Here is a 12,994-nt window from a genome sequence, read left to right on the forward strand (position 1 = left end):
TATTATTGTTTTTTTCTCCCAGAACATTTGTATCCCATCTTTCTGTCTCAGAAGGAAGACCAAAGACAGCTTACATCACAAACAATACAAAATGATTTAAAAATATCCAGCCAGCACACAGGAGACAGCTGATAAAAATATATAACAATCCAGTAGCAGCAGAAAAAAACACAGGCAAAAACATACAGCTGTCATTGCACAGTACCAAATAGCTGACTAAATGATTATAATATGCAGAAGATGAGCCAAAACTCTAGACTCCATAAGTCCATGGACAGAATCTAAGACAAGATTCTGCCTTTTTTGCACTCATTTTCTTAATACATTCTGGAGCTCTTCCCATCATTTTGAGCCCATTTGGCCCCAAATTAGACAAAAAGAGTGAACATTTCAGTCCAAATTCTGAAACTAAAAAATGGGTTTTAGATCTGTGCCTTTAAATATGTCCTGACAAATAATTTTAAGAAACCTTTCAAAGGCTTTTGGTTGAAGTTGTTCCCAAAGAGTAGAACAAAATAATCCTTTCTGAGCATATGGTCTAAGTGATTATGAGGACAAATCTAGGAATTTTTGTTTGCACCTTTTCTACTAATGTTTACAGACAGAAGCTGACTTGTCAGAAAATCAGCAGTAAACACAGTCCTCAAAAAAATCACTTGCAAGTAAGAACATTATTCCTTAAAAATGCTAAACATTGTCTCTCAATGACAGCCTGTGTTTTCAGAGGAAACAAGCTGCCTGATAAATAAGATCATGTTTCATTGGGATGCTCTGGGCTCTTTTGAGGGTTCAGTCTTACATAATCATGATGGACACCAACCAACCACTTAGGTCAATCTGTCACTGAAGGAACTGTCTCCCTTATGTGCTGAATGAAACAGAAAGGGCACATTCCTAAGCTTGCAAAGGACTTGGGTAGGAGGCTGTTTTAGTTGTGATCCACACTTCTTGGAATAAGTGCTTGTTCACATGGCAATTTACTGTGAGATTGGTGCTACTTGCATCCCCATTTAATTTGCAGGGTTTACATGACGCAGGGAAGGAGAAGGAATGCCGCTGCTTTCCCCTTTAAATCTGTATTAAATCAATCTGCTTAAAATGCGAGAAGGAAAAATGGTCTCCACTTCTCTGTCCTTCTCCCATGTAGGTGCTTTGTCCCAGTGTGTTTTTTGGGGGGGGGGGGTGGATCGTCACTTTCAGATACTCCCTTTTCTCTACCCACTAAACTCTCCATGGGTTCCATTTTGCTTCCGGCAGCTTAACAAGGTACTGACTGCTCCTGAACTCCTGCAGACCTCCTTTCTTTCACCCCTTTCTCCCCCCAGTAAAATGCCTTCCTTCACACCTGTTCTTCCTTTTTTCTTTCAAACTTCAGCACAGTTCAAACTCTTTCCACCCAAACTCCCTCGGGCTTTACAAAAGCAAAGCAGCACCGCAGATCTGCAGGAAGGAAGGGAATGTTGGGCTGTGAAGTGTGTGGCGGCAGAGGCGGCAATGCCCTGGCACTATAGAAACAGGGCAGCCCAGAGTGCATAACAATTTCCACTGAAATCACTTTTATGATCCAGGCTAACTTTGGCAGCTGAACACAAGCGTGCACGCATGCATAACCCCTGCTGATCTCTCTCTTCCCATCAACCATTCTTCTCCCAGAGAAGGGGAGAGAGAGTGGGCAGAACAGGAGGGGAAAAATCATTAGCCTTACACAGCAGAAGAGAAAGGCGAGTTCGGCTCCACGTGGAGTCACTGTCCCTTACAAAATAATCCTGCACACTGTGCAAGCGATTCTTCAGACCACGAGGCACTGCTTTTTCCTTCCAGTTTGCTGCACACCACCCCAGCGGAGGGGGGAAAGGAGCAGCTCCTGGATAGCCTGAGCCACCTCCACATCTCCCCAAAACCACAATGTTCACTAGCCCCAGACCATTCCTTAAGGTTCCCCCCCCCCGCTCACATGCAGGCAATCCTGCAACTCTCACAAAGCAAGATTGTTTTATCTGCCAATTACTGGCAATGTGACAGAAGGCGCGCACACACACACACTCTGTCTCCCACTATAAAAATTGCATTTCATAAATACTTAAAAAAGGTGGGGTTACTATAAATGTCAGGAGGAACTGAAACTGACAGAAAATAGTTTTTCATGTCAATTGCACACACACACCCTTCATCATGCAATTGTCAAAAAAAATCCTCCCCTTCTCCATTAGCAATATGGATACTCTGGATGGAGTAAACATGTAAAACTGGGAACGGGGCCACAAGGAAACAGTGATACTAAACCTTCCCGGATGAACACAAACTAGTGTGAATGCAAAACAGTGGATTGGAAGGTAGAAAGTGTGTGAACCTTCCAAATCGATTGCAATGGAAAAAGCTGAGTCTTTAATTCAAAGTTCAGTTCCCATGTGAACCAGCCCTAAGTTTCACTGACCTCACTGGGGTTCATTGTGCCAAAGATGATTGAATGAAAGCTATGATGTTCTTTGTAAAACTGAATTAAACTTATTTTCTTCTTCTGAAACATTACCAGACTTTGAATCAATAGTAAAACATGTGCTAATTTTAGCAAGTACAGAGGTAAGCCTTTTCTCCTCCAATTAAAAATGCACTTTGAGAATTCAAGCATGGCACATATACTGTTTTCACTGGGGAGCGGGGGTGGTTTTTGACATTATTACTGTAAAACAATGTCTATATCTTTATAATACTGCCTTATATTCCATCACATAATTGGCCCAGTTGCTCAGTGTCTAGTCAGGAAGAGGAGTTTTGTAACCCCATGGCACAGATCCCACTGAACCCTAACTGCTCTTCTTCCCCCTTCACCAGACTACTTTCCTCCCCCCCTTGACTGATGCTTCTACATTCTTTACATCCTGGAACCAACAGATCCCTATCAAGGTGTTTGGCTTATTTATTTATGTTATTGCTTCCATTTACAAAATAAGCAGAATAATACAGAAAAAAACAGTAAAATGCAGCATGTTCACAGAAATACAAGAAGGGTCACCTTCAAGAGAAGGTTTGCTGGAGCCTGGAACAAATAAGTTTTAAGCTGGCACCTAAAACACACTGGGTTGTATTCAACTAACTGTAACTCAGATGTCTGTTTTTATTTAATTTACAAACTTATGTACATCTTCAAGCCTAGAGAATCGCCCCCAACATCCTAACACTTTGAATGGCCCTGTTTTGCTTCCAAAATTATAAGTGCTCAGTTATAATTTCTAAGCTATTAGAGGAAAATATTAATTTCAAGGCAACTCAGTTAATGTGTATTGTAGATGGCACATAAATAATTTTAAATTTACAGTATTTCTACAACCAAAATTTTCACTTTTCTGAACATATTCAATACAATACTCTGTTCCCATGACTTTTAAACTGGGGTGGCTAAACAATGGGTCATATCTAGTCCCCAAAGAAGCTTTTTTGTGGCCCCTGACCTCCACCCCATCAAGCTGTGTGTGTGTTCAAAGTTATTGACTTCTCCTGTGGGCTCCCCACTGTGATGTCAAAAGGACCCTCCAAAATGTACCCTTTTTTAAGAAAATGAACATTTGCAGGGTTTTTTGCAGCATTTGCCGACCTGGACTCCTACTGGGAGCAAGGGTGGGATATAAATCTAATAAATAAATAAATAAAACGTTAATTGTTTTAATTGATTGCTCCCAGAGCTCTCCCACTGTGATGTGATTCAAAAAGGTTTTTGTATCCCTCCAAAACCACTGCCATTTTTTTAAAAAACTTTTTTTCTGACTGCACCTGTACGCACCCCACTGTGATGTCAAAAGTCTTCTCTTCATCACCCCCACTTTTATACTTTAGCTACACCCGCTTTCACATTTCAACCACTTTGAGATGTAGCCCCCAAAGGATTGATTTGGGTCAATACCGCTCTCAGGCTGAAAAGGTTTAACCACCTGTTAACCGGGTGGGGGCGCTGTATGCCGCCTTCATAGACTTTTAAGTCTGCCTTCAATCTCATACCAAGAGACAGGCTCTGGGCTAAACTGGAGTCTGCCAACATCGATAGGCGTTTATTAGCACTCATACGTTGTTTATATCAGGACACCCAAGTTCGTATTAGATGTGATAGTGCAGGCAGCTTGTCCAGGCCAATCACCTCTGCTAAAGGAGTTAAACGTGTTTTAGCCCCCACGCTCTTTAATCTTTACATCAACTCCCTATTTAGAAGATTGTCGGAGGTCCCCTCGCATTGTCCTACTCTTTCGAATAGGCCCATATTTACTCTCCTCTACGCTGATGATGCCGTGCTGATATCTCTAACTTGCACAGGGCTCCGACGGTTGCTTAAAGCGCTGGCTAGCTATTGTAACAATGAGTCATTGGTCATTAATTATGACAAGTCCACGGTTGTGGTGTTCTCCAGGAAGCGGAGAAAACATTGGTGGTGTTTAAATGGGACCATATTAGACCAAGTATCCTCATATAGATACCTGGGGATAACTTTACACTCCTCCGGAGCGTGGCACATAAAGGCCAAGAATGCCCTGGCCAACGCCCAGAGGAGTTCTAAGGCTCTCCTCTCTTTCTGTTATACGAAAGGGGGGCAACATGTATCTTCTGCCATACAAGTATTTACCACCAAAGTTATTTCCCAACTATTATATGGTGCGCAGACAAGCATTTATGGTAATTACTTCTCTTTCGAAACCATCCAAACTAAGTTCCTTAGGAGTATATTGGGTACTCCCCCATGTCCCCAATGCCATCTTACGACTCAAAGCCAGCCTTCCCACAATTGAGGCGTGCATCTGAATTCTTAAGTTTAAATACTGGTTAAAATTAATGCTACTCCCAGCCAGTTTGGCCCCTCTGGTCCTATCTGACGTCTTCCATTCAAAATGGAAGAAATCTTTAGCCACGAAACTTTCACGATTAGGTCTCACTACTCCCATTCTTTTGGCGGCAGGTTTCCTTCAAGCGAAGTTGTGCATTACCCAGAGAATTTTAGACATGGAACTCCAAAACCACTTGGTTTTTGTTTGCTCTTACCCTGGTTTTGTTATACAAAGCCTTTTACCCCGGCGCAACACCTCGCCTTTCTAGATACCCCCAGGATCAGGAAAGCTTTTACCCTGGCTAAGCATAACATTCTGCCATCTGCCCTGTTAGAGGGCAGGTACCGGAAAATTCCAGTTGCAGAATGTCTTTGCCCTTGTGGAGCTGGCGTCATTGAAAATGTAAGACATGTCTTACTAGATTGTTCTTTTTATTATGACCTCAGATGTTTGCTTATTGCCCCCATCCTATGAAGACTCCCAGGCAGGGATGCAGAGTATCATGTGAATTATCTTTTAGCAGATACTGATTCTCGTGTCTCTTCCAAAGTGGCGGGGTTTTACACAGTGGCCATCAAACTTCGCAAAGCTTTGTTAGCACCCTAATTTTAATATTTCTGAGATGGTTTTAGCCTGAGCTGATGTTTTAGCGCTAGCAGTTATGTATATGGTGTTCTGTACTGCTTCTTTGAGATGTAATGTGTTTATTTTTATACTGTTCTGCATATGGTGGTCTCCGACCGTAATAAACCATTCAACCACCTGTTAAAAGAAAACATAAACATGAATCAAGTGCAAATTAAGCATGTAATCATAGAAAAGAAGCAATGATCATAATTATTAATGTAAGGGTAGGAATGAAGTATCAGAAATTCTAGAATATTAGAGAAACTGAAAATAGTAAGTACATTGAGAATAGTAAAAATATTAAGGGCTGCATCTTAAAGTGGAAAAAAGGCATAAGGCTGTATCTTATCTTGTATATTATTGTTCTAATAATTTATTAATAGAGTCCATTTTTCAATAATTTATCATCCTGTGCATTTTGTTTGGCTTTGTTTTAAATCCTACTTCAGGTGCTTTCGCTGCAAACATTTATGTTTCTCTATAGTATAGGTTTAAAATTAATCACCACACAATTAATTACCATACAATTGAGATTTTCATATTTGCAGTAGCACCAATTAATGCAATGCCCCATAATTTATTGTGGAGCATGGCACCTCCAGCTACAGAGTGTGAATGAGTATGCTGTAGTGACCATAACATTTCTCTCAAGGAAAATTGTAAAATTGTAAAAGGAGATTGTACTTTGAAGAATAATTCCCTTGCTCCCTATATTAGGATCTGATAGATTCTCTTAATAATTGTTTTTCCACTGGCAGCTTTTAGTTTTGTTTTGCTGTAACATTCATACCAGCAATTACTATATAAAAGTTCTTAATACTGGTTATATTCTTACAAAAGATACAAATTAGATAATAATCTTCTGTGTTACAGTGGGCCTTAAGTATTTCTCATGGTCTTGAGAGAACACTACTAACACGTTGCTTCCCTGTATCCAAACAGATTGTTGCTGCTATACTTGCTATTGCAGGGATAGTCATGATGACTTATGCTGATGGATTCCACAGTCATTCAGTTATTGGAATAGCACTTGTTGTGGGATCTGCCTCAACGTCAGCTCTCTACAAAGTAAGTATGCTCAAGCTTCATCACTGTAGCGATTCCAGTCTTGTGTACTGTCAAATAAGTAATAAATGGGTGCTTTTCCCGTTTTATATCTCTCCATGGCATGAATTTATTTATTTATTTATTTATTTATTAAATTTATATACCGCCCGACTAGCAATAGCTCTCTGGGCGGTGAACATAAAACAGCATAAAAATACAATAAATAACAAAACAATACTAAAATACAAGCAACAATCCAACACAATAAACATTTTTAAAATTAAATCAGATGAAGATCTAGGTGTCTATAAAATATGTAATGTAATTTGTTAGGCTGTGTTTGTGTATGCCTCAAAGAATTTCATGTGTACAAACTACATGATGAACAATTCTGGGTGGCAGGAATTACAAGTATTAAGTCATAGTTTAGATGGAACAGGGTCATTTTCCTACTGTGTCTATAGTGAAACGCAGACATGAAAAAGTCCATGGAAAAGAAATGTGTGCCACCAGCTGGCGGTTTAAATCCTTTGCTGTAGATTCTTCTGCGTTTGATAGAGACAATATCTTTCCATTGCCTTTTTTCTGTTGCTTTCTTACATTGGTGAAACAGCTACCAGACAGGTTGCCTGTGGGTGTTAGGAGAAGGGCAGCTGGAATTCAAATATAAAACCTTCTGGTTCATAACTGAGTCAGCATAAGGAATGTATATAAATGCGGTGGCTAGTTCTGTCTGCAGAGACACCTCTGCTGCTGTTGTCTATAATACTCCTTTGTGTTAAATCAGACTGGTGTCAGGAGAACCAAAATAAGAGAGGCTACAAAGAGAAAAAGATGTAAACACCATTAATATTGATTGTATAAAATTAAAAAATAGGATGATAGCTACATCATTAGTACATTTGCAGGCTTTCTGACAGCAAAGAGCCATACATGCTTCTTAGCAAAGAGGAAGAAGTTTATTTTTGCATTAATATATTAATATTCCATAACAGGAACTTTGTTCGGTCTTCCTTTTGTATCCTGAAACAAGTCATCTGAGAGTACATGGGGGCATGAGATGACTCCTCACTGTGCCATTCAATGTCTTGTTAGCACATCATCCTTAACCAAATAAGCAGTCTTCAAAATTTATTTTCTTTGTATCTGATGTTCTTGCACTCATATTCCATACAATGTGTCCTGAATTAGATTAAATGGCACAGTATAATGCCAATAATTATAACTGGCCAGAGGGGGGCAGGGATAGCAATCACTGACAATAATCAGAATAATCATTTGATAGGTTTCCGTGTCAAGCAGAATGGAAGGTGTTCAGGCATAGCCCCCAGCTATTCAGTGTCCTGTGCCATTTTGCATAATACCAATGACACATATGAAGGTAAGAGCACCTCCACACACACTGCCACACCAGTATAGTGATGCGGGCTGCCCAGCAGAAGTAGCTCAGTAACTTTCTGAGTGTCAGGTGCACTGAATCAGCACATTCGTGACTCATAAACCACAAAAGAACTTATGTACCAATGCCTATGCTGAGCTATGCTGTGCTAAACAGCAGACCAAGAGATAACATGAGTGGCACAATCCAAAACAAGGTATGGAGCACAATACCCACCATTAGTCAGTGTTCTTCCACGAGGTACCTTTGCTCTCATTTATATTTCATAGAATCATAGAATAGTAGAGTTGGAAGGGGCCTGTAAGGCTATCGAGTCTAACCTCCTGCTCAATGCAGGAATCAAACTTAAAGCATACCAGACAGGTGGCTGTCCAGCTGCCTCTTGAATGCCTTCAGTGTTGGAAAGCCCACCACCTCTCTAGGTAATTAGTTCTATTGTTATACCACTTTATAGTTAGGAAGTGTTTTCTGATGTTCAGTCGAAATCTGGCTTCCTGCAACTTGAGCCCATTATTCCATGTCTTGCACTCTGGGAAAAGATCCTGGCCCTCCTCTGTGTGACACTCTTTCAAGTATGTGAAGAGTGCTATCATATCTCCCCACAGTCTTCTCTTCTCAAGGCTAAACATGCCCAGTTCTTTCAGTCTCTCCTCACAGGGCTTTGATTCCAGTCCCCTCATCAATCTCATTGCCCTTTTTTGGACCTGTTCAGTTTGTGTGCATCCCTCTTAAACTGCAGTGTCCAGATGCTCCAGCCTATCAAGATCCCTTTGAATTTTGTTTCTGTCCCCCAAGGTATTAGCTATCCCTCCCAATTTTGTATCGGCAAATTTGATAAGCATTTTCTGTACCTCCTCATTCAAGTCACTAATAAAAATGTTGAAGAGCACTGGGCCAGTATCAAGTCCTGTGGTACTCCACTCATTACCTTCCCCCAGGTTGAGGAGGAACCACTGATAACCATTCCTTGAGTACAATTCTGTAACCATCTGTGAATCCACCTGATACCATCCAGCCTACACTTAGCTAGTTTGCCAATCAGAATATCATGGGGCACTTTGTCAAAAGCTTTGCTGAAGTTGAGATATTATGTCCACAGCATTTCCACAGTCTATCAGGGAGGTTACCAAATCAAAAAATAAGATTAGTCTGTCAGGATTTGTTCTTGACAAATCTGTGTTCACTTCTAGTAATCACTGCATTATTTTCAAGGCGCTTACAGACTGCTTTATAATCTGCTCCAGAGTTTTCCCAGGGATTGATGTCGGGCTGACTTGTCTGTAGTTCCCAGGTTCCTCCTTTTTAAAGATAGGGACAACATTAGCCCTCCTCTAATCATTTGGCATTTAACCCATCCTGCACAATTTCGCAAAGATAATAGACAGCGGTTCTGAGAGTTCTTCAGAGAGTTCCTTCAATACTCTAAGATGCAGTTCATCGGGCCTTGGAGATTTGAAACAATTAGGTATTCCTTGACCATTTGCCTGTCAATCTCAAACTGCAATCCTGCCCCTTCAACTTCATGTTTCCTTTTTTTTTTTTTTCAATAATTTTTATTCAGATTTTCATAAAACATACAAGACAAAATCATAAAACATTCAAAGACAAAAAACAAAATCAAAAATAGTTAAACAAAAAGAAAAAAAGAAAAGAAGAAAAAAAAAAACAAAAATAAAAAATAAAGAGTAAAATATTGACTTCCCATTTGTCAAAGATCAAATCAGTTATAAGTCTATAATATATAGCAATCCTGTCTCTTAAGTCATATTATAAAATCACTTTCCTCCAGTAGTTATCTTACTTAATCATCAAATCTCATAAACATTACTTTATTCTTTCCACAAAAAGTCAAAGAGAGGTTTCAATTCTTTAAGAAATATATCTATCAATTTTTTTTTCCAGATAAGCATATCGATTAATCCATCTCATTACTAATTATGATAATCTTATTGTCATAACCATAGTCAAAATAAACATTTCAATTAATCCATCACATCAGAATCTGTTAGGTTCAGTAATTTCAGTAGCCATTGTTCTATTATCTCTATTAGTTCCATTTTCCATCTTCCATCTTCAGTAGTCTTGTTAAGTCCAGTAATTTCAATATCCAATCTTCCATTATCAGTATTCCATAATAATCTTGCTGTCAAAGCCATAGTCATATAATAAGAGTCTGATGGGAATTACCTCTATCCCAAATATTTTCTTGCCATCCATTCTGAATAAGTTGCTGAAATACTGCTGTAAAATCATATCTCTGTTCTTTTTTTCAAAATACACTGGGTCATCTCTTAAAAGTTTTTCCATTGTCACATGGCTGCAGTTAATTCCATAGATTTTCTCTATATTGGGCTCCATCACATCATTCCAGTCCAGAAGATAATCCATGCCATTGATAACTTTATCTCTAGAATCTTCATTAATTTCTTCAGAGATAACATTGAGTTCCAAACAATAGATTTTATTTCTAAAGTCCATAGACTCCAAATCTTGTTCCTGTTCCACGTTTGTTCCAATCTCCGGGATCTCCTCTCTCACAGGGACCCCTATTCCAGTCTCCAGGGTCTCCTCTCTCACAGGGACCCCTATTCCAATCTCCGGGGTCTCCTCTCTCACAGGGACCCCTTCCAGGGTCACCTCTCTCACAGGGACCCTTATATCTTTAATCTCCTGCTTCATTTTACTCAATTCAATTTTCGTTATCTCAATCTCATTCATTATTCTCTGAAACATAGTTATTTCCAGATTCTCAGCCACTTTCTTAATTGCCATTTTAAAAGAAAAATATAGGAAAACCACTTCTTATTTCAGCAACAATTGGGTTAATACTCCAAACTTGGTGACATCACAGTATAAACAGAGCAGACAGCCTTATCTCTCCAATAGTTAAGTAAACAAAATGCAGTTCCCAGGATCGAAGCAATTAATGGCAATCGTCAAGAAACAGATTCGTCAAAATAAAATAGACCAAAAAGAGAGTAGTCTCAAAACAGTATAATATTTTTCAAAATAAAAATCTGGAATAGAAATCCCTCTTCTGTGTGTATCTTTAGAATGCAAATCCAGGACAGCTTTTTGCAACAAAAACAGAGATAAGCTATTAATTAGTGCGTAGCAGAGAGAAGTTACGGCTCCCCAGTGAGATGTCAAAAACCGATCAATCTGGCAAATCTCTTTTAAACAGCAACAATTTAAGTCAAGTAAAAGAAAAATATAGAAAGAAGGGTGCTTGCCTGTTAGTGCGTTCTCTCTTAGAAGATAAGATGAACGTTCGCTTTAACAGATAGAGCTTGCTGTTGAAAATCCGTCCCACCTTCGTCGGCTAGACCTCGTCCCATAAATTAATGAGATCTGGTCGTCCCAACAAAAATAGGCTTTGAGGTTAATCTCTTCGTTTCTCCCTACCCGGGAGAAGTTTAATCAGTCAAAAAAAAAAGAAAAAACTGACTGATATATCTGAATAAGCTTCTTTTGAGGCAGGAGCCCGTCTCAAAAGCAGGCACAGGCTAAGTCACCCTTCCCGGAAGTCCCAACTTCATGTTTCCCAGGAGGGTCATAGACCCTCTTTTGCAAGAAGACTGAACCAAAAAAGAATTGAGCACTTCTAGCTTTTCTTTGTCATCTGTTATTTTGCCATCCTCTTTGAATAGCTGTACACCATTTGTTTTCTATGTCTTTTACTATGGATGTACCTGAAGAAAGCTTTTTTGTTTCTTTTAGCATCCCTCCCTAACCTCGGTTCATTCTCAGTTTAAGTCTTCTTGACTCCATCCCTGGAATTCTATGCTTCCTATCTGTATTCTTCCTTTGTGGCCAGGCCTTCCTTCCACTTCTTATATGTGTCTTGTTTTGTTTTGTTTTCAGGTTATCTCTAAGCTTTTTGTGAAGCCATGTTGGCTTCTTCTGCTGTCTTCCCCCTTTTTCCTTTGTTGGAATTGTCTCCCATTGTGCCTTTAGAATTTCCTTTTTTAAAAACTCCCACCCATCTTGGACTCCCTTTTAGCATTAGGATCGTTTGCCTTGGAACCATACTTATCATTGTTGTGGGTTTATTAAAATCAGTTTTGCTGAGGTTCAGGGTATGCGTATGGCTACTCTCAGCTTTTGCTTCTTTGAAATCAAGAAATGAAGTATAACACGACCATTTCCCTCCTGAGTTCAAGTTCCTGTAACTGCCACTTCATCCACTAAGTCATCTCTGTTAGTTAGAATCAAGTCAAGGATAGCTGATCCTTTAGTTCCTTCCTCCACTTTCTATAGGAGAAAGTCAGGAATTTCTTGGAGGGGCCGTGCTTGGCAGAATTCATCTCCCAACAAATATTGGGGTAATTAAAGTCCCCCATTACTATTACATCATGCTTCCTCAAAACATTGGCAATTTGCTTTTCAAAAGTTTCATCCTTGTCTTCTCCTTGATTGGGTGGTTGGTAGTAGAGTCCAACCACCATGTTCTTTTTATTCCTTGCCCCATTTATTTTAATCCAGATACTCTTGGTGGAGCTACCAAACTCATCCTCCTGTATTTCTGTGCAGGGATATCTATTTTTAACATATAGTGTGACTCCACCTCCCATTCTTTTCCTTCTTTTTTTTTTGAACAAGTTATATCCTTCAGTTGCTGTGTTCCAGCCATGGGAGTCATCTTACCAAGTTTCAATTATACCTATCAAGTCATAGTTACCTTCCTGTATTAAGAGTTCAAGTTCATCCTGTTTGTTTTCCATATTCTGGGCATTAGTATGCAGACATCAGACCATGTGTTTTATGGTCTGCCTTCCTTCCTACTTTTTTATGAAGACTATTATTAGGACCCTTACAGTCATTCTCTCAATTCCTGTGCCACCTTTGTTGCCAGTCATTCTCCCAAAGTATTTTTCTTTCCCTTTCTACACTTCTTAGAAGTGTACTGGAAGGATGGATGAGAAGACTGTCTGGGCCCCAAAGTCCTTGAGTTTCCTTTTCAGAGCTTCAACATTTGCCGTGATTTCTTCGTAGCTCTGCTTGGCAGTATCATTCATTCCCACATGGATGAGAAGACAGGGATATGTGTCAGTGATCTTTATACAGCATACTTTTCTTGGCATACTTGAGTTTCAGTCCCACACAGTAGGGG

General features: G+C 39.5%; 1 protein-coding gene across 2 annotated transcripts in view; it reads left to right on the plus strand.

Annotated features, from left to right (window-relative positions):
• Window positions 1–12,994, plus strand: part of SLC35F3 (solute carrier family 35 member F3) — a 246,238-nt gene that overhangs the window by 222,776 nt on the left and 10,468 nt on the right. For both annotated transcript variants that reach the window (XM_061624518.1, XM_061624519.1), the window contains one exon: window positions 6,378–6,503. In XM_061624518.1, coding sequence (XP_061480502.1) covers window positions 6,378–6,503 — 126 coding nt within the window. The remainder of the gene's footprint in view (window positions 1–6,377; window positions 6,504–12,994) is intronic.

This window comes from Rhineura floridana, chromosome 4 (genome assembly GCF_030035675.1).
Source record: "Rhineura floridana isolate rRhiFlo1 chromosome 4, rRhiFlo1.hap2, whole genome shotgun sequence".
Taxonomy (NCBI): domain Eukaryota; kingdom Metazoa; phylum Chordata; class Lepidosauria; order Squamata; family Rhineuridae; genus Rhineura; species Rhineura floridana.